The 25,240-nt window shown below is 57.4% G+C and overlaps 1 protein-coding gene across 3 annotated transcripts in view; it reads right to left on the bottom strand.

The window, feature by feature from the left end:
• The window catches only part of LMX1B (LIM homeobox transcription factor 1 beta), a 79,133-nt gene extending 58,414 nt beyond the window's left edge, over window positions 1-20,719 (bottom strand). For all 3 annotated transcript variants that reach the window (XM_040631904.1, XM_040631902.1, XM_040631905.1), the window contains exons 1-2: window positions 20,581-20,719; window positions 19,559-19,745 (exon numbers count right to left, since the gene is read on the bottom strand). In XM_040631904.1, coding sequence (XP_040487838.1) covers window positions 19,559-19,745; window positions 20,581-20,719 — 326 coding nt within the window. The remainder of the gene's footprint in view (window positions 1-19,558; window positions 19,746-20,580) is intronic.
• Window positions 20,720-25,240: the final 4,521 nt, after the last annotated feature.

Below are 25,240 nucleotides of genomic sequence, written 5' to 3'. Positions count from 1 at the left end.
AGGAGGTGGGTGAGAGGGAAAAGAGGGGGGCAAGTTGGGCTCTGGAGGCCTGGAGAGGGTCAACTGGCCTTCCTGGTGTAATTCTGTCAGAATTCTTTTTAATAACATAAATACTAATGACCACTACAGTAACAATAGCTGTATAGGACACATTTCTTTCCCTTGTTGTTCTTTGAGTAATGAGCTTTGTGCTAAATGCTTCATATCCTCCTACTGTTAATCTTTCTAAAGACCTGGACAGAAGGAAGAGTTGTACCCATTTTACAGATGAGGAAACTGAGAATCAGAGAGGTCAAAGGACTTGTCCAAGACGGTAGCTCATAGATAGCATTAGGGTGTGCTCAGAGTCTGGCACCCTGGGGTGCTGATAAACAGGGGTGGGCTGCTGCAGTAGGTGGGCAACTGGAAACCATGATGGGGACAGTCCCTGAGCCCCCACTATGTGCTAGGCCCACTCCTGGCATCTGTCTTCCCTTGGCTAGACCCTACCCGGCTTGGCGCCCCAGGGCCCATCTGGCTGGGTCTCCTCCGGGCTGCCTACCCCCTTTATCATGAGCTCCCCAAGAGCAAGGCCTGCATCCAGCTTGTTCCCCAGGCCCCCCTAATGCCCACACAGGGCCTGACAGGGAAGGGGCTCCACACATAACTCTGGAATGCCACCTCTGGAGATGAGCCCATCTAGGATTCTTGACAGAGTCCATCACTCCTGGGCAAGGAGGTGTTTCTGGTTTCCACTGTGGAGCTTTCTGGATGCCCCTTCTCAGCCCATTCTGCCAGGGTCACCAGCTTCTCCTCTGAGGCCCCCTGACTGCTCTTCATCCCCAGGCATCCAAGGCTGGGACAATCTGCTCACCTTGGCCTGCTGGTGTCAGCCCAGCACTGACTGGAGCAGGGGTCCTTCTGGGCTGGGCTTTCCTCCTCCCTCCCTGCCTTCAGCATGTATTCAACTCCTACCTGGGGCCTTATGAGCAGGGGCCACAGGAGGATAAGCATCTCAGAGGCCACCTGGTGGAGTGGTTGAGCTAAGGTATGTCACCTTGGACAGCTAACGTTCTGTGCCTCAGTTTCCACATCTCTGAAATGGGGATAATAACAGACCCTGTGTCTCACAGACTTATATGGGCTTAATGAGATAACTCAAGTCCTTAACTCAATGCCTACACAGTATAAAAAACAAATAAAACCCTTTACTTGCATTGTGTTACAACTGTGTGCGGGGAGAACCACATTCGGAGCAGGCAACCCTTCAGGAGTAAAGGGAGGGAGGAGCTGGAGAAAGGATGTGCTGATAGACCCCCGTGAGCTTTGCCTACTTCCTGCCTCCCAGAGGGTACTAGTTTTGCCCCCCAACCCCCCATTCTGGTCCCCACTGTAGGCAACCTGACCCTTACATCCAGGGGTTTCGGGGAGAGAAGAACCCTGGCCCAGCCAGAGTCCACACGTGCTGCGATCCCACCATCCATCCAGTTACCCACCCACTGAGGCCACGTGTCCAGGTGCAGGGAGCCTGCGTGCACCAAGACAGACAGATGACCATGGCTCATTCGTTCATTCAGTCCATGCAAGCTAAGCACCTACCCAGGACAAGGCCCCGTGCCAGTCCGGGGTGTACCCTGAGCAGAAGTTCTCAGACCTCAGTGTACACAGATTTTCCTGGAGTGGGGCAGCTAGGAATGAGGATTCAAAGTCTCCACCCTGACAGGTTGAGTCCTTCCACAGAGCTAGGAATCTGCATGTTTAATAAGCACTGCAAGACAGACCCAAGCTCGGGAGGCAGGCACGAGGGAATATGGAGCCAGAGAGATATCATGAAGCTGATGATTTTTCTGCCAAGCTTCAAAGGAAGAAGACTTTTTTGGAAGAAGAAGGGATGACGGAGGCCAGCAAATATATATCCTGCACAGCCGCCACAGCCGGAGCCAGACCCAGACATGGACAAACGTCTGAGTTTGTGGGGAACAGTAGGTGAGCTGGTGGCTGAGCACAGAGGATGAGGGGGCAGGGTCTGACCAAGGAAGGCCTGGAAGGCCAAGCTGAGAGCCAAGAGGAAGAAGTCATTTGAGGAAAAGCCTCAATGGTAGAGCGGGGAGGTCTCCTTAATCCCAGCAGGCCTGGTTCCAGCTCGAGCCACCCAGGCCTCCGTTCCAAGCCCAGGCCCCCAGCCAGAGACTCAGGGACTGGGGCTGCCTACATGATTTGATGGGCCCAGGACAAAATGAAAACGCAGGGTGCTTGTTCAGACCATATGAAGAATTTCAAGAGGGCGACAGCAGAGCATCCAGCCAAGCACAGGGCCCTTCTGAGGGTGAGGTCCTGTGGGACTGCAGAGGTCACATGCCCATGAAACCAGACCTGTGAACGACCCAGACAAGGGGTCACCCTTGCTGGGACCAGCCCAGAAAACTCGGGACCCCAAGGCCTTAGCCAGGCAACCCAGAACCTGGGGCTTCCAGTCACCCCAGCTCTAAGCCCCAGGTCTGACTCTCCCTTTGCCCCATCGCCCTCCCCTCAACCCTCAGAACAGCCTCCTAACTTTGCCTTGAACCTGTCCCTTCTCCAGCCCCTCCACTGCCCTCACCTCCAACGAGGCAGCCACCCCCTCCTGCCAGTCTCCAGTCCCCAATCCCACGCAAGTGCTGCCAATGTCAGCTCCATAAAGTGCCTCTCCCGTTCTGTCACCCACCTGTACAATAATCTTCGATGACTCCCTTCTGCCCGTAGGATAAAAGCCAAACCCCGTTGCATAGCTACCGGTCCTTGCCCCCCTCTGCAACCCTGCATCCCAGCAGCCCCTAGGTAGCCTCTCCAGCCAGACTCACTGTCCCAGCCCACTTTCTCAGCCCACCAATTTAACCCCTAATATTCCTGCTTCCTATGCCCCTACCTGGAACGCCCTCCCGAGATCCTCTCAGCTCCCGCCTCCCATCTCACAGGCACCTGCCTGGGTAACCCATCACAGACCCCTGCCCACTGCCCTTCCCACGAACAAAAACAGCTCCCACGAACTGGTACGGCTCCTGGCACACACTATTTCATTTAATCCTCAGGACAACCCTAGAAGCCAGGTTCTTTGAGTACCTCCATTTTACCAATGAGGGAACAGAGGCTCAGAGAGGCTGAGGAACTTGCCAAGGGTGGCCCAGCTAGAAACACGCTGAGCCTGGTGTCCAGCTCAGCCAGTCGAGCTCCTGAGCTATTTCTCTATACTTTTCTTTCAATACTAACTGAGCACGTACTAGGTAGCATGCCCTGTTCTAGCCAAGGCACGGTGCACACAGAGACCTCCAGCAAAGACACTGCCTGGCACATATAACCAAAGCCAGACACCTGCTCAGGCCCAACACAAAGGACAGTGGGAGCATCGGCAACACCATCTGCAAGAACCACACACCTCATCTGAAGACATTGTGTCTGCTTTCTCTTTTAAATCTCATCACTGCTCTCGGGCAGGTGTTGGTCCTCAACACTTAAGAGAGCTTTGGCACAGAGAGGTAAAGCATCAAACCCGAGGTCACACAGCCAGTAAGTGGCAGAGCTAGATCAAACTCTGAACCCCGTGGTTCCAAAGCACTGGCATCCTTTCTCTGTCTACCTGACAAAGAATCTGGTGAAGTTCTTGGCCTCCCAAGGAATCAGTGCTGGGGTCATGAAATCAGAGAAGAGGTCAACATGCCCAGGTATGGGGACAGAGCTGGCATGATTTCTGCTTAACGCTGCCCCTGCACCCCACCCACTTCACCCAGGGTCTAGCCCGACCTAGTCCAGCTTAGCCAGGACTTGGCTCAGCAGCTGAAAGTTCCCCAGCTGGGTTTCTGGTAATTAGCTGCGCGGACGCACCAGTCTCTTACCTAATAACCCTCGTGACCTCGTGCCAGGAGCTCTCACCAAGTGGAGCACATGCTTGGTTCCATGATACTCCCTGTGCCCCAGGGCGAGATGTTTCCTTTTACAAGTTCTTGTTATTATGATCATTACTGTTATTTTAATTTAAATCTCTGACATCCAGGGAGATGTTTCTCTACAGCCACAAGGGCATGTCTGTGGGAGGCTGGCACTTCGGTGACTGGCCTGAACTCTTGCCACGTGGGACGGCCGGACCAGTGGGCGGCCAGCTCCATCCTCCTTTAGGGCTCCTCCACTGCTCACTTATCAGGCTGACATCCCACAGGGGGGCCGCCGCCCTGCCCGCCCCTCCGGCTCCAGGCCTGCCGACTGGAACCAGACCTGGAGGGGTGGGCAGGCGGGGGCCTGTGGGAGGGGGCCAAGCCCTCGCCACAGGCCCCTTTGCAGTTCAAAGTGACACACTGAGGCGCTGTCCCCTTCAAAGGGCAGACAGCGCCTGCCCTGAGCTGCTGTACCCGCAGGGAGGGGGTAAAGGTGGCCCTGTGAAGGCTGGTCAACTCCCATCCGTGGGCTGGGCCTGCTTCCCTGTGCCCGGTCCTGAGCAGGGCCCACACCAGTGGCTAGACCTTGCAATGTGATCCTGGGAAAACCGCCTTCCCTTTCTGAACTTCCCTGCTGTCACTGTGTATTTGCGGAGCACTCAGAAGGCACTCAGGGACGGTCATGCATGATGCTGACAATGCTGATGGTAAAGATGATGACTCAGTCTCTCTGAGAAACAATACCCCAAAGCCAGAACACCTGAGTGCGATTCCCATCAGCTGCTAGCTAGTTGTGTGACCCAGGGCAAGTCGCTTAAGTTCTCTGTGTTTTGGTTTCCCCATCTGTAAAACAGGGCTAGGAGGGGATGACGGCTCATGCCAAGGAGCCACAGACACACCCATCCCCTCAATGCCAAACCATGTCCACCTATTGCCAGGATCGTCATTCAGCCCAAGTGAGACCCACCAAGAAGGTACGGTTCAGGTGCTCCTCCCCCCCCCCCAGGCTGACATGTGGTCAAGAGGACAAGTCTACACACCTGCAGAGGATGGAGGCATGCTGGTGCAGCTCCCCACTGGCTCTGTGATCCTGGGTGTGTGGCTTTACCTCTCTGAGCCCCAGTTCTGTCACCTGGAAACCTGGGTAAACAATGGTCCTTTTAGGAACTCTCACCGAGGTCTGGGGTGCCAAGGGCTTAACCCCAAGCTTAGGCATAACGTGTGCCCAGTACGTGATAGCTTATCATCGCTACCTTATGCTGTGTGACCTTGGGGAAATCACAGCGCTTCTCAGGTGAAGCTTCAATGTTGCACAATGGGAAATGATAATAAGAATGCCTGCCCTGGGGCAGTGAGAAGACTCAAGGAGCTGATTCCCACCAAACCCACAGGCCGTGTGCAATAAACACTGGCCATTCATTATGAAGCATTCATTCAACAAATAACATTGAGCTCTAGTGCCTGGCCACCACAGGATACTGAACCCAGCAGGGGGCCAGATTCTGCCCTCCCAAAGGATCCCTGGAAATTTTCTCCTGACCAAATGCCTGGGCTCCAATCCCAGTTCCATTTAACTAGCTGTGTGACCTTGGGCAAGTTACTCAACCTCTCTGTGCCTCAGTCACCTTATGCATGGATGATCGCAACACCCACGTCACAGCCACAACACCTTTAAAAACTGTTAAGTGCTTAGAGCAGTGCCTGACAAACCCTGAGCACTGAGCAAGCATCAGCTATGGGGTTCTTACTGTGGCTGCTGCCCTTGCGTGCTCTCTGGGCCAGGCCTGCCCATCAGCAAGCCGCCTGCAGCCAGCCGGGCCCCCTTCTGCAGCTCAGAAACTTGGGAAGTGTTAGCTCCTGCGAGGCAGCCCGAGTACCCTGCAGAACGGTGGAGGCTTCTGTGAGCTTCCTCTCTGGGCTGTTTCCCCAGCAGCTGGAACACTTAGAAAAAAGCTCCCAGCCTGCTGGGCTTGTCAAAGCAGGGCTGGCTTTACTAGAACCAGCTTTGGACGATAATTCTGCGGTCATAACAACTATTTTCTTTACATACTGCTATGGTAAGGGGAACCCCCTGCTTTTTTTTTTTTTTTAACCTAATTGAAGACACCATCAAGCGTAAATATGCTGGAGTTTTTAATAAAAACATGATGGAGGAAAACATTCAAAGCTCAATAATCAGAAGCAATTTGCATTGTGAGCGGAGATGTCGCTCCCACTCCCCACCCCCTTGGCTGTGCTCTGTGCGGGGCTGGTTTTGGGGTTGGCAACTTTAGACCTATGGCAAAAATAATGAACAGCAGTGAGGCTTGGAGATAGTCTGAAAAATATCCTGGAAAAGAAAAACATATGCCAAAGAGTGTGGTGTAAAAGTCATATTTCATGCCTGACTTTAGAGAATGTTAATAAGGATTAGAACCATACTCCAACAGAACAACTATCAGTCAAGGCGGGGTAATTAATTTTGCTTCAGATCTCTGCTTGGGAAAATGAAAGCAGTAAGTGTTGTTTCACAGCACAGAGATTCCATCACACTAGAACAACCCAAAGAACTTCCAAAGCTGTGTCCTGATCCCAGCTGAAAGAAACCCGACTGTTGCTGGCGGCCTCTGCTGATCTGTTGCCGTGTAGATTTGGGGATCTTTTCCCAATGCTAACAATATCAAACTCTTTTTTTTAATTTCAGGATTGGCTAATAAATATGATTAAGATAACACATCCCAAACCACATGTCCTCTGCTCGGCCTCCAACATGTGGAGTACAGATGTGTCTTCCGTGTACAGATGACCCAGCCGGCTGCTCCCCTGAGGCAGGGACCCTGGGAGACGGAACCCCAAGAGGTCCCAGCAGTCCTCCAGCCCTCTGTGGCCCTGGCCAGGCCGCTGGCCTCCCCATGACCCACTGTAGAGAGGAAGGGCCAAGCCCAGGGTGTTTGGGAGTCAGACACTAGAAGGACAGAGGGATGGTGGGATGTGGTCACCTGGCTCTTATCCTTCAATGTTCCAATTTAGAAGATAAAACTGCCAAACATGCATGGCTCCATGCTATCCAGAAAGTTCTCAAACTCATTCCATCATGAAGACATGCCTGTTACCCCCTCAGGAACCAGGATTGAAGGGCCTTCCCCTCCAGTGACCTCAGACTCAGGAAGAAAAGAGGAAGCCAGTGACAAAGCCAGAGTCCGGGAGCGGGTTCTAGAAAGAACTGTAGAGTTGACACACAGAGCCCTAACTTGGCAGTGGGTAGAGTGGGGCTCCTGTCTCCATTCTGCCACAACTGAGTGAACTTTAGGGCAAATACTAGCCACACCTGAGCCTCGGTTTTCCCGTTTCTACAAGGATCTGGAAGAGCTCTTCAGCTGGGACCCACTAAAGCAGCCCAAGGTCTGCGTGGTGGGTATCTCCTGGGTGCACCCTCTCTGGTCACTGAAGAGGGTTCTTGGAGGCCGCAGGGAAAGCAGGCCCTGGAAATAGGGCAGGGAAGCCTGGGCCTGTTGGTGTTGACAATCAGCCAAGCTCCAGCTCTGGGGAGAGGAGGCAGCAGTCTCTGAGGCAAGAGTCCCTCCCAGCCTGACCAAGCAGAACCCCCCAACCCCATCCCCAAAGCAAAGCTTTGGATTAAGGTATAAGTGAGCCTACTTCTCGGCTTTCCCCTGGGGCTAGGAGGGAGAAAGGAGGAGTCCCTGAGTTAGCTGAGGCCAGGCAGAAGGGCTCGAGTGGGCAGAGAGGGGAAGGATATTCCACCATAGCGGTAGAATGAATGAGTGAATGAATGAATGAATGAATGAACGAACGAACGAAGGAACGCATGAATGTATGTTAGAGGGAGGTGAGGACCTCCCAAACCCATTACAGCAGGCAGGCCAAGGGCACCTCCTGAGAAAAAAAAGGCCACTAGGAGTCCCTAGGGGAGGGGTAGTATGACCTGGATGAGCCCAGCTCCCTGCAGGGCAGGGGTGGAGTAAACTCCAGCCACTGGCAGAGGCTGGAGGGTCTCCCTTCTGGACCACAGGCTACTCTGGGGAGACAAGGAGGGTCAGGCTCCTCCTAAGCTGGATGGGGTCAGAACCACCTGGTGGAGGAACTCTGTCACTAGCCCTATGGCCTCCTTTCAGCTGGGACCAACTGGGCACTGACTGCCGCATTTCTGGCCCCTCTTACCGCTCAGGCACTGGTCTCCCCGGAATACCCCAGACCTCTTCCCTGCCGAGCAGCCCAAGCCGCGGGCCCAGGGCTCGGCCAGGCCGGGCTGATATGAACCATCTGCGTTGTCTTAGGCCGCCCCTCTGCCCACTGTCCCTCTGAACTCGGCCGGTTCCCGCGGGCCGTTTGATGCCTCGTAGGGTCACAGACCCCCGCACACAAATCACCGCCGCGGGGCTGGGGGTGGGGCGGAGGCGCTGAAACCTAATCCGCAAAGTTTGCTCTGCCGCCAGCTCGCTCCTTCCCTCGCTCACTCAACCCCCCCCCCTTTCCAAACAAGGCTTATTTTTCTTGCCAAAAAACCAAAGTTGGTATCAAGTGTTTCGAGGGAGAAAGTCTCTCCCCCGCCCCAGCTTGGGAGGAAGGGCCGGAGCTGTTGGCTGAGACGGGGATTGCAGAGAGGGCTCTGGGAGGGAACCTGCGGGAGGTGAGCTCCGGCTCCCAGATCTGTCGGTCCCCGTCCCATGGTTAATGGTTGCAGACCCAACTGTCTCTGACCCTGCCCTGTCCCCCTGGTCCCCTGCCCAGGCAGTGCTCTTTCTATCGTGGCTCTCCATCCCTGTGGGGCCAGAGATGGAAGCATCACTTCCTGCCCCTTCTCCCTCCCCATAAAACAGCCCTTGCCTGTCGCTTTTACGAGGTGACACCCTGCTCTCAGCCCGATCCTCCCCGCACCGGAGCCTGCGCTTGGGAGGGAGGAGACGGAGCAGCCAGGCATCTCCAGAGAGCTCCCAGGACGCACTGGGGTCCCTGAGGCTGCCCCAGAGCACAGACTAAGAGCTTTAAAAGGAGGCTATGGAGCCGGGTGCATTAGAGACAAATTCCTCCAGTCTCCTCTCTGGCTCCATTGACTCTGGGGCCTTCGTCTGAGATCCTAGAAACTGGCCAGGAGGTAGCCGGCCTGGTCCTCCTCTGGAGGGGTGCAGAGTGGAGCCCTGGGGGCACGCAGGTTTCATTTGCTGGGTGTTGGTTTTGCTTTTGGTTTTTTCAGCCGGTGCAGCGACCCGGAACCGCGCCCGGCCGTTTCTCCGACGCCCGCGGCTTCCGACTGTGCCCGGAGGTGAACGCCGGCGGCTAAAGTCCGCGCCCGCGGCGCCCGCTGTGCGGGCTGGAGTTCTAGTTGTCGGAGCAGGCAGCCGGGGCTGGGGCAAGGCGGCGGCGACGTCGAGGGGCCGGTCGGCAGACCCAGCTGGGTCTGCGCGGCCCGGGCGGGGGAGGGGGGCAGGGGCCGGCCTCAGGACGGATCTGCACACTGTGGGACAGGGGTGGCGGCAGCAGCGGTGGCGAGAATAAAGGCGCCACGGGCCCGGCGGAGAAGCGGGTTTCCGCGGGGGTCGAACAAAGGAATTCGCCCTCAGAAGAAAGGGGCCGAGCGAGCAGCCGGGAATGGTCAACCCCGGAGCCTCGCAGGAGTACGAGCGTCGCGACATCAGTCCCAGGGATCCAACGAAATCCGCCCCGCGCAGGACCCCAGCCTGGCATCTCCATTCGGCCTCTCCCTTCTTGTCAATCCCGCTTTCATGGGGATGGTGGGTGTGCACCCCCCAGCGCCACCTTTCCTGGGAAGAGGGGACAGAGCGGCCCGTGCTTTCCGTCAGTGGAGGCAAAAAGTCCCCCCCCCCCATCGGCATCCTCTGGTCGTGGGGCCGTTGCCCCCATTTTCCAGAAGCTGACAATTGAGGCTCCCAAAATCAACCCCTTCCCCCACCCCTGCTGCAATGCATGGCGGGCTCGGGAGACCCAAGCGCCCTCGGAAACGAAAGTCGCCCGGGGGCAACAGGGCCGGAGCTCCCCTCCTCCCGCCGCCCTCGGAAGGGGTGGAGGGGACACGGTTGTAAGGTGCTCGGCTTCTTTTCTCTGCTTGACATGAATAAGGGGATTAGGACGGCAAGTTTCCGTCGTTCACTCCGACGGACAAAGGGCCCCGCGGTCAGAGCGGCACAGTCTCTGATTAAACGACAGAGCCCTGTCACTCAGCACCATCCTAGGTACTTGTGTTCGTGACATAATCTTATTAGAAGATAAAACCAGCGAAATCCTTTCCATAATGAAAAGTTACATTTAATGGCTGGACTCGCCCCCCAACCCCTCCCGACCCTGCCCGCCTCCTCCCGTTGCTGTTGGATATGGCTCGCCTGTAATTGGCATTTAAAGCACCAAGTCCGAGAGAAAAACGGGGTTTAGGGTTTTTGTAATCCCCCTAAACTGTCTTTGTTCGAAATCTCCACAGATACAAGTCTGTTAAGAGTAAATATTTGTGGATTGATACAACCACATTTCCCCCCTACAAACCAAATCTGAAAAAAATCTGCCCTCCCGCCGCGCTCCGGCCGGGGCGCAGGAGGGAGGGGGCTGGGGTCGGCCGGAGCGCCTGCACCGGGAACCCTGCGTTCGGGTCGCCTCGCCGCCTCCAGGAGCCGAGGGAGTTTGCACATTTCTCAGGCGGGAGAAAGGTCTTAGACTCTTTTTCAATTTTCTGTGCTCTCGATAAACAAACCTCCCGAACCCGCCGCTTTTGGGCCTGCCCGAGGGGGTCGGCGGGAGGGCTTGGGGAGGGGCGAAGGCTTCGCTCAATTCCGAAAGAAAATTCTCTCCGCCCGCTTCGCTCCCTTCAAGCAGGTTTAAGTGGCTCCGAGAGGACTCTCTCCTCCTGGGTTGTGGGAGATGCGACCCAGCAGGGCGCCCCGAGTCCAGCCCAGGAGAGCGCCGGGAGCCGCCAAGGGCCCCCGAAACACGAAGCAGTCCGAAGGCTGCGGCGGGGCCCCGGTTCCCCGCTCCAGCCCAGCCCGTCCCGGGATCGGATTCCTTCATAAATCAGCGGCTGGGTGAAAGGGCTGCGCTTTAGAAAGGGCAGGACCGTGTGCGCGTATTAGAGCGCGCGGTTCCCAAATCCGGGCTAAACCCCTGGTGACACCGAAATTCATCAACCGCTGCCGGCGCCCGTGGCTCGGCCGAGGAGCCCCAGAGCCGAGGAGCCTGTGCACCGCGCTGCCCCACTTGGGGAAAAGAAGAACGAGGAGCGGGAACCATCGGAGAGGTGGGCCTGGAGGAGTGCACGGGTGGAGACCTCTGAGAGCCGCCCCGCCCGCGCGCCCGGAGCAGCCGCGAAGGAAGCTCACCGCCGGGGGAAAGGCAGTTATTCTAACCTTTTTCCTTCTCTGGCAAGGGCTGGCCCTACACGGACATTCTGGTGCGAAGAGGGCAGTGACCCCCACCCCCACCCCTTCCAACCCTGGGTCAGTAATCTCCACCACACACACACCTTTCAGGCTGGGCGCTCTAAGGTGAATCACAACTGCTCAGAGCAGAATTTGGGGCTTTGGGAAGACCAGAAATCGAGGCCTTGGGGATCCCATCTGCTTTGGGAGTTAGACCCACCTAGGAAAAATCTGCTACAGAGTAACTCTGGGCCTGAGAGAAGTTACTTAACTCCCTCCACCTCCGTTTTCTCACCTCCACAAGGACCTAAAGCAATAAAGGCCAGTACACATCGCAGCACTCAAGAAATGTCAAGTCCTTTTCTTTCTAGATGTACTACTGTGGCCTGCCCCTCTGGGTCAGTAAGACTCCGTTCCTGTGAGTTCCTATCTACACTGGCCATCCTCAAGAGTAGATTGGATAAAAGCAGGACCTATGTGCCTCAGTAGTAATAGGGGACCATCCACAGAGGACCAGCTTCTGACAGCCAGACTTGCCCCATTCCCCATTCCAGGGAAAATTTCAGAACACAGGCCCCAGCCCTGAGCACGCAGCAGGAGGGTGGGCTAGGCCACTCCGGGAGGCCTGTTGAGGAGGCTCCATGCTCTGGGCCCATGTGAAAGGCAGACAATGCATTCCTGCCAGGCAGGGCGTCTCCAGCTCACTTCCCAGGCAGGCAGGAAGGAAACATACATTGACTGAATGCCCAATGGAGGCTGGCACCTTTGGGTTTGTTTTACTTTATTCTCAGAGATCGATTCACTTTATCCTGTGAGATTGTAACCCTATTTCACAGAGGAGGAGACCAAGGCTCCAGAAGAACTATGAGCCCTTCCCTAAAGACCCTTGGCTTGTGTCACAAAAGCCAGAGACAGTCTTGATCCCCGATCCAGACTTGCAATTTTGTTCTTTCCTTTGAGAAAACGTGCCCCACCCAGAAGGCTCTCCATTTGCAGGAGGTGGCTTCCAGAGCACCTTGGTCCTCTCCATCTCCACAGGCTCGGGCAGCTCCAGGCCTGGGCGGGCACCCACACCCCGGCAGCCCCGTAACTATGGCAATTCAGGAATCACATGACGACAGTCACTGAGTCCCGGAGGAAAGCAGGAGGTGGGAGAAGGGGGGACAGCAGTCACACCCAGCTCCTCCTGACCCAAGGCTGCCACTCTCCTCTCCTGTCGCTGCTGCGGGACCCAACAGAGCCGCCTGGGGGTTGGGGGAGCCCCTGGCCCTCCTATGTTCTAGCATGCTCACTCAGCTTTATGCATATAGCCAGCTCGGTGGTCTCCTCACTCTTGCCAGCCCTGGTGGGCACCTCTGTTGCTCCGGGCAGCCCTCAGAACCCTCCCCGCTGGCAACCACCTCACAGTTCCCAGGGAAACCTCTTAAGCAGGGGCCGGCCAGGAAGCAAACATCTTTGTTTCTTCTGGAACCAAACTCCAGGAACTAGGTTTTTCCTTCAGCAACACTTCCCCCAGTTCACCAAGTGCCGGGCAAGCCAGGTGCTCTGCCATCAGCCAGCACACTCGGTCCAGGCCAGTCTGAGCCAGGCTCGGGACTGAGACAAATCACCCCCCCCAATGTACTCACATATCCCTGGGACCCCCATGCTCCCCCAACCCCCCTTCGGGGCCCCAGGGTCGACAGGGCAGGTCCAGTGGCTGCCAGTCAAGAAGCTGAACAGAAATGGATACAATATTGCCCCGGGAATAACAAAGGAAGGGCCCATGCAGAAATTTATTTGTTCTGATCAGGCGAAGCAAAGGTAAAGGGCAGCGAGGAAGTGCTGTCAGCCAGGCCTGAAACCCAAGAAAGTTGCCATTCTGAGCACAGTGGCCCCTTATACCCCACCACTCCACAACACAGCGGTAGTTAAAGCAAACACAGACCCTTCACTGCCCCGTCAGTTACACCTTCCCCCCAAAATTACACAAACTTTGAAAGATTTTTCTGAGAGAAGATGGATGCTTCGGGAGACTTGAGGTCAAAACTAGGCTGTTTAAAGTATATTATTAACAAATAAACATTTACTGCAAAAAAAGAGAAAAACCCTATAGGCCACCGGGGAACCAAATCATGTTGCTTTTGGCTTCAAATGACAGGAGACATTTATGACATGAATGGAGAACACCAGCCGGTCGATGAAATGGCAAACGTCTGCCACTTTGCTTCCTCTGCTTTCGTGAATCAACTTTTTCAAATATGGTTTTCAGCCTTACCCTCCCTTCACTACCACCACCTCCCCACTTCTGACTGCAGTAGCAATAAATATATATAATTTTGGTTTTGCTCTCTGCTGCCATCAGCATAGAACCTGGGAGCTGGAGAGGGCTGGGTCAGCCAGAAAGCCAAGGGCTTTGGGTACTCCTGCACCCCCGGTTGACTGACAGCTCACACGGGCTCCTTGGATGAGTGGACCATCCCTTTCTTCCTCCCTCCCCTGAAGCTGAGGCCTGATTGTGGTGTCCAACAAATTGGAAGTTATAACTCATGTTGTTGAATGTATCCTCCATTCCTCAGCCTAACTAATGCCAAAGTAGGACTGGGATTTTTTTTTTTTTCCTTTTCTGTTTTAAAAACCTCATAGCCACAGGACAGAGGAAATTCCCTGGGGAAGCACAGCCAGCCCATCCCGGACGGAACAAACCTCTGTGGGCTGAAGGATCCTTCTAACCACCTGAGCCGGTGTTTCTCCACCTTTTAAGCCTCATCTTTCAGAGAAACATACAGATCCCTGGATCCCTTGACCTCATTTCCATTGCCCCCCACCCCAGAATCTCTCCCTCAACCTTGGAGAAGTTGGGCTGAGCTTTTTTCCCCTTATCATTTGAATCACAAAAACAGTAAGCACGAAGGGTTTTCCAAATATGAAATTATATTATTGAGTACGCTTTTCCAAGCTATTCTTGGACCCTGAAGATTCTAATTGCTCCCCAGTGTTAAGATCTTTGCTCTGGACCCATTACACTCCCTCTCACAACCCCCAAGGAGAAAGAGGCCAGAACACCAGGCCCATCCTGCTACCTGCCATTCCTGATAATACACAGTTGTCAGTGTTCTTATCTATATAATCAGAAGTTTTTTTTGCCTCTCTGGAGGTAGTGAAGAGGATACTGGATCCCATGGAGGATGGAAAATTTACTGAAGCCCCACCAGGTACCTTGTGTCACCTTTACGACCACCCTGGGAAACTGTACATCAGCCCTAATTTGCTGATGGAGAACCTGAGGCTCTGAAACAGGCAGTCAGTTGGCTAAGACCACATGGGTGCCGAATGGTGGGGCTGGGAGGCAAACCCAGCTCTGCCTCAGAATCTAGAGCTCTTCTCCTCATTGAAGGAGGCTTGGCCCTCACAGTGCTCCACTCAGGCAAAGGGAATGATTTTCCCAGGGGTGCCCCTTATCTTCCCTGCATAGAGAGGCTCATGACAAGCCTACCACGCCAGCTGCACCCTTCTTTGGCATGAAACCCATGGGCAGCTTTGTGTCTCCTTGGAGACAAGACATTCCTTGCCATACTGCTGGTGATAATGGTAACAACAATAATTTCCCGAGTATTAATATGCCAGGCGAGATGCCAGGTCTTCTGGGGCGTGTGACCGCGAATCCTTATTAGAATCCTTTTCCCCAGGTGGATATGTCCCCATTTTACAGAAGAGGCTCAGGCAGATGCCAGGACAGTGTGGTCCTAAGCCTGGCTCCAGTGGGGGAGGGTAGGAGGTTGCTGAGGGTCGACAATCACCTACTCCAGAGGAAATCCTCACGGCCTTCTTCCCCGACTCAAGAAAAATCCGGCAAACAAATTAGGCTACCCTAGCCCAGAGCCTGGGGAATACAGGGTGAGCCAGGAGTCAGCTGTGAATAATGCCTCCGTTCATCGGCAGATGACTGCAGCTTCAGGAAGGCCTTGGCTTACCCTTCTACCTGCAGTTGAGGTCCTGGGGTTAAAAGGAGGGTGCCGTCCCAGGGGCCCGAGGGTCCCCCAGACTTAGGCTGGCACAGTGAGAGCCCTCAGCCCTCAAATCCCCAGGGAGTGCACTACCGCGGCCTTTCTATAAGGCCAAGCACTGGCTTTTCCTTCCAAGTGGATCAATTTCCAGGACAGACCCTCTACCGCAGGCTGTGGGCAGCGACCTCTGTAGTTCTGGATGAGACAGATGGGGCCATGCCAGCGGGGATACCTACTGGTAGTGGAGGTGCTGCTGGTAACCGGCACCCTGCAGGACGGCCTTATGGGAGGCCTTCCGAGCTGGGAGAAACAGCAGGCAGAAAAGGCAGGAGGCTGACTTTGCTCGCTGCGAGCCACACCCCTGCTCTGCCAGAGCTGGTGCTCTGAGGAGAGGTGAGCCTCCCTGGAAGGCCTTTCCCGGTGTAAACACTTCCAAGGAAAGAAGGAAAGGAATGTGCTGGGAAGAGCCAGGTTGGGCCACTGGAGCCTCAGCCAGCTGGGGTAGATTTACCAAAAGGAAAAAAAAAAAAAAGAAGAAAGAAAGAAAGAAAGAAAAAGAAAAAGAAAAAGAAAGAAAGAAAAGAAAAATCACCCCAGGACTCAGTTTTTTTTCCGAAACTCAATCAAAGCCTCGCTGCCCCCCCTTCCGCGGGTGGGCGCATCCTACCTGGGCAGGCGAGCCCAAGGGGACCCTCGCAGGCTCAGCGGAGCCCTGTACTCTGCTCGCCGAGAGGCGAGGCCGCCCGGGCAGGCCCGGCGGGCGGGAGGGCGCCGCCAGCCCAGGACGCCGAGGTGGGAGCACGGCCCGCGCAGGAGCGCCGCGACTTTCGGCGCACGCAGGGCCCCGCTCGCACACCAGCGGATCTAGGGGTCGCCAGGCCTGGGAGCTGTCTTACAAGCGATTAGACTCCATTTTGTGACAGATTTTTGGACTCTCCCACCGACCCTCCCCCCTTCCGGAGCCTCCTCCAGGAATTCGCCACCTCCTTAGGATAGAAACGCTTTCCAGACGAGCGACAGACGGCAAGAAAAAAGACTTACATAATTCTATTTGGCCAAGCCACCAAGAAAAAAAATGGGGCGGGGGGGGGGGATTATGTTGTCATTTTTTTTTTCATGTGTTCTCCGGTGGAGGAAGGAGAGAGAGGTGTTCGTGATTTTGCGTTTGGAGGCCCCGTTTCCTCCCGGTTTCTAACCAGGTTTTGAGTCCGAGAAGGAGCTCCGGCTGCGGAGGGGCTAGAGCCTCAGGCGCAGAACGATCCGACGCTTTTTTTTTTTTTTTTTTAAGAAGGAGCCCCCAAAAACACGTACGGCGAAAAAAGTAAACTTTTCGAGTTAGGCGTGAAAATGCCTAAATGCCGTGGCCCGCGCTCTGCTTCGTCCGTCCAGGACGTGCGGGTGGATTTGATCAAATGCTATTAAATGTGCCCGAACGTCAATTAATCACCCCCATGGTGCGTAAAATAACGTTGCGCTTCTGGGTGTCCCGGATCTTTAAAACAAATCGAAAGGAAGAAGAGACGCTTAGTAAAAACAGCAATCTCTTTCTAAGGACTCAGCCCCGCAAGCTCCTCGTGGGGCGAGGACACATTTTCAAAAGTTATTGGGGGTGGATGTTAATTTCCCTATACCGCTGACACAAAGGCTCGACAAAATCGAGAAGGCACGTTTCTGCGCCCACTTGCCTGGATTCTCGTCTGAAAAGCATTTACGCACAGATGCAATAAATATGCATCTGCGATCCTCAAAGAAAAAAATAAATCGTGAAATACACTTTTATTGTGCAAAAGAACATCGCTTCCCCCGTGAGCCCCAGCCTGCCTCGCTGGGCTGGCTCTCCCTGAGAAACGCTGAGGCGAGACCCGCCGGGGTATTTGTCCACAGGATTGTCCTGATAACAACCCCTCCTCAGCCCCCAACCGGCCCGCCTAGTGCAGATACCTAATTGGCCTTATTGGAAGAAAGACGGGGCGAGGGAGGAGGAGGGCACCGTGAGGGGCGTGAATAATGCCCGCCTGGAGGCTGCCGCCTTGCTGGACTCAGACTCGGAACTCAAGACCTGAGATTCACCCAGCGCCAAAATTCACGGGCAAACACATCCCAACTGCATTGAAGCATCAAGCTCTCAGAGAGGTGCCTTTTTTCTCTTTTTAAAAGCAAATAGGCTTTCAACAAAGCAAACACAAATGTTTAATGTTTCATTGTTTTGTAAAATTAGGGGGTTGGCCGCTCTGCTGTAAGGGAACGTCCTGCTCAAATTTTGTGACTACAGTTCTGTGCTCCGAAGAACCAGGGAGCATCCTTTCCTTGTTTTAAACAGAAGCTCCGTAAAGGACTGAGGGGTAGAGGAAGAGTCCTGGCAGATGCATACGAGAGGTTGGAAAGGGTCCTTCCAATATGTAAGACATTTTTCTTTTCAAAAAGTCCGCACAAACGACTTGGAGGCCCATTTCCAGTTTCCTGGGCCTCCTGCCCCCCACATGTTGAGTCATCCAGGCCGGTGGCTGAGCTAAGTTAGAAGTGGCACTGCCAGAGCTGAGCTAAGGGTCGGGCAGGCAGAGGCGCAGGCTGGCAGGACGTGGGTGGCCTAGAAGTTGGTGAGCCCTGCCCCTTGGCCAGACCAAAGCCCCCAACCACATCTACCCTAAACTACTTTCCCCCATTTTATTTGTGCTGCTCTTTGCCTGCTTGTGGCCGAACTGACTGGCGGCCACACTTTCTTCTGGAACTAGAATCCTATCAGTCCAGGGCATAGCACAAACCCTACCAACAGCAGTGTGCCTAATTTGGGGTGCTCCAGACAGGGAGAGGTCTCAGCAAGACTCTGGGATCAGCAGAAGAGTTGACTCTCTGAAATGTACCCCAATTCCTGCCCGCAGAGCCCCCAGGGGGCAAGATAGAGCAAGGTGCAAAGAGCAAGTCCTGTAGGACACTCCAGACCAGGGGAGCACAGTCAGATTAGGTGTTGTTGTGGGGCTTAGCCAGAATGTTTCGGAGTAGAACCTAATACCCTCTCTAGGGCTCTAGCCTACAGCCCCACTATTTCCAGGCCTCAGCCAAGCAGCTAGAGAGATGGAGATCGGGCACCCCAGCTGCTCCACTTCCCATCAGGGCCTGGATTTAGGAACAGTCCCTAGGGAGACAGGTAGGCTGCAATCATCACCAGGCATTGGCAGCCCAACCTTTTCCTGGAAGTGTGGGCACACACAGCTCCCTCTGAGGCCCAAACCACCTGAGAGCCTACTCATCCTGCAGTCCCATCTAAAAGGGTCTTTTGGGCCTCACTAGAAAGTTCTTGAATGCACCCACTTGTCTCCGCAATGCCTCCCTGGGGGTGCCCACACCCTTCTTTCGGCTATTGCTCCTCTCTGCCTTCTTTCCAATCACACTGCCAGGCACAAAACCCAGAGGGTCAAAATAAAAAGCCCGCATCTGCTCTTATCTGTCCCAGCACCTTGCCAGACAAATCCATAGTCTCAGCTAAAAACAAAAGTCAGCAGGTAGGGCTCAACCCATAGTCTCTGGACTCAACCCTGAGGCTTAGGCTACGCCAGGGCAGAGCAAGCCACCCCCTTCTCCAACACAAACACTGTGCAAGAAAGAGGGCCTGCTGGGGAAGGCTGACTTGGGCAGTACTTCATCCCCGCCCCCAGGAGCCCCAGATTGTGGTTTGCCACCTCTTGAGGTCCTCTTCCTAGACAGTTCCTACAGCCAGCAGAAATTGTGAAGTGCAAAATTCCCGCATGGAACGCTTTGGAGGGAATGGACACTCTTTTCTATCATGGACTGAAAGTCCAACAGGGAGCATGGCAGGAAGGGGGCATCCTGAGCTGCTCAGGCAGTTCAGCAGCCCACCCCACCCCCTGCCCCAAACTCCACTTACTTGCTCCAGGAACCCCAGACCTCCATAAAACCCTACTTTTGGGAAGCACACCGCCAGGGCCTGGCTCCCTAAAGCACTGTTTTCATTTGGGAATCAATTCTTGGTCCCCAATTTAGGCTTCACTGAGGTCAGGCCCTGCCCCTGGACAGAGGGATGGTATCCCCTAGTTGGCCAAGGGCCTTGTCCTGTACCACAACCAGTGCAGGTTTCCAGACAAAAGAGGGCAATTAGGGACCGCCAGAGGCTCCCTGCCACCCCACCAGTGGCAGCCAGGCTGGGATGGTTCGTCCCTGCCGGGAGTCGCGCTGCCCGCAAGCCCTCGGAGCTGATGGGCCCAGCGGCGCGCAGAGCCGGCAGCTGGGCGGACGCGGGCCTGGCCTGGCAGTGGGGGTGGCCGGCTCGAGTGCCGGGCGGCGGCAGGGAAGGAGGAGGACGAGAGGCGCTTACTGTTGGTAGTCTTGTTTGCAGTACAGTTTCCGATCCCGGAAGTAGCAGCTGGTGGTGAGGGCTTGCTGACACGCCGCGCACTGCAAACACTCCTCGTGCCAGGACGACTCGTTGACTCGCATCAGGAAGCGGTCGGAGATGGGCCGCTGGCAGCCCTCGCAGACGGCGGGATGCGGGCAGTCGGAGCCTGCAGCGCACAGGGCGAGAGCCGGGCGGTCAGCGCCGACCAGCCTGGCCCCAGCGTCCCGGCCGCGCGGTGCCCGCAGCCCGGGCCCCAAGGGCGAGGGCAACCCGGGAGCACCGCCCGCCGCCTGCACTCCCCCGGCCGCCGCACCAGGGCCCGGGCAGCCTCAGCTGGTTCGTCTCAGTCCGCGGACTCCCGCGCGGAGAGGCCGCGGGACTCGAGCCTTGGCTCAGCGCTGCACTCTCCCTCTCTCCGGAGATCCACCGCTTGGTGTTACTACATATGAGAACCGGCACGGCGCGGGGTAGCCGGCTGGGACCAAGACAGGCGAGGTGAGGCTGGGGCGCTTGCTGGCTGACACGCCCCACGGTGGCGTTCGTGGTCTTCTGTCCCCAATCTCCCCAAAACCTGTAGTTTGGGTGGCCCAGGGGACATTTTTCTCTTAGAAGCTCCCCCACCAAGTGACCTGGCACCGCTCCCAAGCTTGCTAAGGTGACTACTTGGGTCCTCCATCACTCTTGCCTCCCGCCTTCTACCCCCTCGGGAGTGGCAGCTCTAGCACCAAGGCCCAGTGAGGATGGTGGGTGGCAGCTGGAGCTGTCCTAGCCTCCCTCCTCCTAGGTGGTGTCCTTGCAAACCTCTGTCTCCTCACGATGCCTGTTTGGGGTGCCTGTTGCCCCTCTAGCGATCACTGCAGGAGTCTAGTCTGTGTCCTCCCGCACCCCCATGTCCTGCAAACTATGCCCTTATTCCGTTGCTCTGGACGCCTGTGTCCATCTCGGAAGGATGCCCCTGTCCCCTGCCTATGACCACTCGGGCGCTCTGACGCCGCACTCACCCAGCAGCACCCCCAGAGTGGCGGGCCCGGGGCGCAGGGCGTGCTCCTCCATCTTGATGCCGTCCAGCATCTTGGCGCAATCCGTCTGCCCTCGGGGGAAGCACCTCTCCAGCGACTCGGGACCTGTTGCTATATCCATGGGACGCGGGGCGCGCCGCGGGCCCCGCCGGCCAGGGTGCTCGCCCGCCCGCCCGCCTGCCCGCTCGCCGCCGCCCCGGAGCCGGGGAGGCGCGGCCCCCGCAGGGTTGGAGCTGCGGCAGGGGCCGCCGGCCACCCCCGGCGAGCGTGGAGCGCCGATGCGCTGGCCCCGGGCCCCGGCGTCGTGCGGGCGGGCCGGGGCGCTGCAGTTCGCGCTGCGTTCTACCGGGCACTCGCAGCCACGCGCGCCGGCTTCTCTGTCACCTGCTTGTCAGCCCCGGAGCCGGGCTGCGGCGGCGGCGGCAGACGGAGCCGCGGGGAGGAGGCGGCGGCGGCAGCGGCGGCGGAGGCGGCGGCGGGAGGGGGAGGGGGCGGGGGTGCAGGGGCGGCCCCGCGGGCTGGGGGGGCGCGGGCGGCGCAGCGGGGTCCCGGGCGGGGCGCAGCGGGCCGCGGGGCTCCAGGCGCGCTCCCCGCACTACTCCAGTGCCATGGTGCGCCCGAGGAGCCGCTGGGTTTAGAGCTGGGGTTGGCGGCGGAGGGATACTCCGGCCGGGAGCCGCCTCACCCCTCCTCAAACTTCCTGACATTTGAACTCATTGGTGCGCCTCGTATCCTTGCGCCGGGATGAGCCGGCGGCTCCACGTCAAATAGTACCGTCGCCTCCCCGCGGGAGGGTTCCCCGCGCCCCCAGCTTGCGCCCCGCTCCGCGCCTGGCCCGGAGCGCGGGCCCCGGCGCCCTAGCCAGACCGAGCGCCGGCTGGCCCCGTGCAGAAGTTTGGGTCACCTTCGAAACAAATCCTTCTGCCCCACCCCTTTGAAAAATTGATTTGGGAGTTGGGGAATGAAGGCTTTCTTTTTTCTTGCTTTCTTTCTTTATTATTAATATTTTGTAAAGCTTCAGCGCTAAGAGGAGTGGCCCCATGCGAGGCCAGACTGCGCGGACGGCGGGGAGCGCAGCGGATCCACCAGGGGAAGGCGCCGGCCGAGAGTGGCAGCCCGGGGACCCCATCTGTCGGCCGAGGTAGGTCGTTCCGGGCTGAGTTGACGTCCCCTGGGCGGCGGCGCCTTCCCGGGGCCCTTTTGGTCCGCGGAGAGGCTGGCTGCTAGACTGAGGGACGGGGACCGTCAGACGGGAAGAGCTGCTGGCCCAGGACCGGCCAAACGGGGTCCTGGCCCAGGGAGAGGGGGTTGAGCCCCGGATTTGGGGTGAAGGGTCCGGAAAAGATTCAGGCGTGGCAGAGATTGGGTAGAGGGGTGAGCGAAGATCCTGGAAGGGCCCTGAGATCAAGGATGGGGAGACTTTGGGCAGGCGAGGAGGGTCAGGCCCAGGGTAGGCGCGGAGAGTTTAGAGGGGGCGATTCCGTCTGAGAATGGGGTCCCCGGGCAGAGGTGGGGGCAGTGGATGAGAACCTGGCCTCGCAGGATTTGTAGTTGCACGGGTAGGGGATGGTGGCCCTGGGGTTGGTAACTGAAGGCCCAGGACGATGTGTGTTCGTTTGCTCGATGGAAACGGGATTGGCGGCTGGGATAGGCTACTTCTGGTGGCGGAGGGGCCCGGCGAGGGGTCTGTAGGCCGCACCTGGCACGGACAGCGCCCAGGTCAGACTGGGCAAGGTGGGCTTTGACGCTGGGCAGTGAAAGGTCGGCAAGACCGAGCCCCAGGCTCTCGCGCCCCCTGGGCCTGGCACCCGCTCGGCCTGGCACCCGCGTTCGGTGCGCAGGCCGAAGCGGCCGGCTGCTGTACGCCGCGTCTAGGCTGGCTGTGTCTTCGGCTCCTGGGTCTCCGCAGAGGCGCGGCTCGCCCGGGAGCAGGGGGGCCGGTGCGGGCCCGGGGCAGGGGCTGGCTGATCCCTCGAGCCGCTGCGGGGCGGCCCCGGCCCCTCCCGGAACGGAGCAGCGGCGCGGAGCGAGGCGGGGGCGGAGGGCACGGGAGGCGGGTCCCCTGACCCCGCTGGAGGCGAGAGGGCGGATCGGATTTGGAGCCTGCCGGAGGCTTGGTCAGAAGTGGCCCCCTGTGCCGCGGGGCCCCGCGGAGGGGCCCGGCTTTGTGGAGGATTAGAAGGCTCCCGCCCGATCCCAGTCCCTGCTTGTGTGTCGGTGGGTATCTGTGTGTGTGCGCGCGTGTCGACGCTCCCGCTTCGGAGTCTGTTGCATGCCTGTGCACCCGTGTCTGTGCAAATGCAATATTCTGTGTCCCTGAGACTTTCTGGGCTCGGAGTGTGTGAATTTGTGTATCTGGGTGTGATTCCCGTGCACATGTGTGTGTGCCTCTGTGGGTCTTAACATGCCTCTGTATCTTCTGTGTGTTTGTAGGTCTTTGTGTGTGTCGCTGTGTCCGTGTCGTTGTATGTGGGTGCCGACCTCTTTGTGTCTCTCAACCTCTGTATTGTGTCTGGGGTACTTTTCTGTTTATGTGTCTTCGTGTCATCTTTGTGCGTCTGAGTGTATCTTCGAGTTTCTGAATGATTCGGTGTGCTTGCATGGCTCAGAGTTTTTTGGGTTTTGCTTGCGCGTGGCTTTGTGACTCCGTGTATTTCTCCACGTCTTTGTGTGTCTGTATCCAGGACGGTGGATAAGGGGATATGTAGCTTCTCTCAGACGCCCTTGGCCCCTCGTGCTTGCGCAGCCTGGAAGGCCCTGCGCTCCCAAGGTTGGGCCTGGGCCTGGGCCGCCTTCCGCCGAGATCTGGGGCGCGGGCGCGGCAGCTGCGGGAGAATTGGGCAGGCAAATTTCGGGCGCGCACAGCCCGGCGCAGTACTGGCAAACCGACCGGGCGCATTCTGCCCTCTGCTGGCAGCGTTGCGTCCCTGCACCCGCTGCCTGTAGGCGAGAGGGTCCTGGTTCCAGGCCCAGACCCTCGCCTTCTCCATCAGAGGGCACTTGGGAATCCTTTCCTGTCTCAGGCCCTGCACACTCACCCCAGATCCCACACTCCGGGTGCAGCGTTCCATCACCCTCCTCCTGTCTCTCCACCTCCCTGTGACCGGCCTCTTTCTCTCCGCATTTCTCCCCTTTAGCCAAATGGGGCCCCCTCTGGCCCAGCCTCTGTGACTTCTGTGACCCTCAGGCTGGCGTCTAGAGTTGTGTCAGGGCCAAGGACTGCCCAGGGTCGCGTTCCTGAGGCCACCCAAAAGCAAGGTCTCAGTGCAGGAGGACGTGCCAGCAGCCCTGCTCTGGTGTTCCGGGTTGGTCTGTCCTGGGGCACATAGAATCTTGGTACCTCACCCCCACACCCCTGCCCAAGTCAGAGCCCACACCACCATGGCCAACATTCGGAGGGCCACGGATGGTGCTCAGAGCCACCTGAGGCTGCCGGGTGCATGCCCGACCCAGGCACCGGCTGTTCTTTCTGGTCTGGGAGGGGCTCAGTCCACAAACCTGGGGTCCCCCTCCACGTCCTCTCCCTCCCCGCTCCAGGTCTATTCACCCCCTCACCACACCCCCTCTCTCCAGATCACCATATAAATCCTTTTTCTTGACCTTTGTTCGGGCTTCCGGGTCCTTCTTTCCCCCAGCTGAGTCCGTGGTCTCGGCTCCTTCGCACTACAGACGCGCAGAACACCCAGGTCTCTCTCAAGCACAATCGTGGCTCCCGCCCTCCCCACCACTTGCCCTGCTGAAGAAGTGGCCAGCTGGATGGTAAAATGGGGAGCCTAGGTCCGAGTCAGGTACTGTCCGTAGGCGGCTAGCGGCATCTTGCTCTGCGCAGTGGAGCCCGTGTGATCTGGCACCCGCCGACACCCCCGGTCCCCCGCGGCCCTGGATCCAGGAGGCCCCTAGCCACTTGCACCTGGGTGCTCCCGCCTGTCTGGGATTCCCTGTGGCTTGGACTTAAGTTGCTGAAACAGCTTCAGATTTTCTCCACCTAATGAAAGACCCAGTCAGCTGTTTGGAATCCCTTGGAAGGAAGCAAGAATTGAGAGGGAAGCTCAGCGCGAGTCCCCGCTCTCCCAATCCTGCGGATGCCACATCTCCGTGGAGCCCTTCCCTACACCCCCTTGCTCCTCTCTTTAGGGGCCCTGCACTCCCTGCGCCTGCCTGTGCTACTGCTCTTCCCAAATGCAGCCCTATGACCACCGCCTCACCACGGCGGAGTCCTATCCGTCCTCCCCAAGGCTATGTTTCTGACCAGAGCCAAACCCAGGTCCCCTCCCAGTTTGCAACCCCAGCTAGAAGCAAGGATTCTGGGCAGGGATGGAGTATTGGGCCGTGCCCAGCAGAGTGCCACGGAGCATGAATGCACGGAGGAGGGGCTGCACGGGTGCCCGATTCCGCCCTGCCCTGCCGGGACAGTCAGGGCTGTCAGGGCTGCCAGAGCACGCAGACCCCGTCCCACGCTGCCCCTGTGCCATTGGTCCTGGCGATCGTCAGATCCGCGGGAAGCAGACTGGACCAGAGCCACCCCATGCAAGGACTGGGTTGGGGGCCACTATTCCCAGGTGGCAGCTGGGATCTGGAAATCCAGGAGCTCTGGGAGTGGGGTAGGACAGCAGCATCAGAGGTGGTGTGTCCCGGCTTTTGG

This window comes from Ursus maritimus, unplaced genomic scaffold (assembly GCF_017311325.1).
Source record: "Ursus maritimus isolate PB19 unplaced genomic scaffold, ASM1731132v1 scaffold_17, whole genome shotgun sequence".
Classification (NCBI taxonomy): Eukaryota; Metazoa; Chordata; class Mammalia; order Carnivora; family Ursidae; genus Ursus; species Ursus maritimus.
The sequence above is the reverse complement of the archived record's forward strand: the minus strand, read 5'-3'. Positions and strand labels throughout refer to the sequence as shown.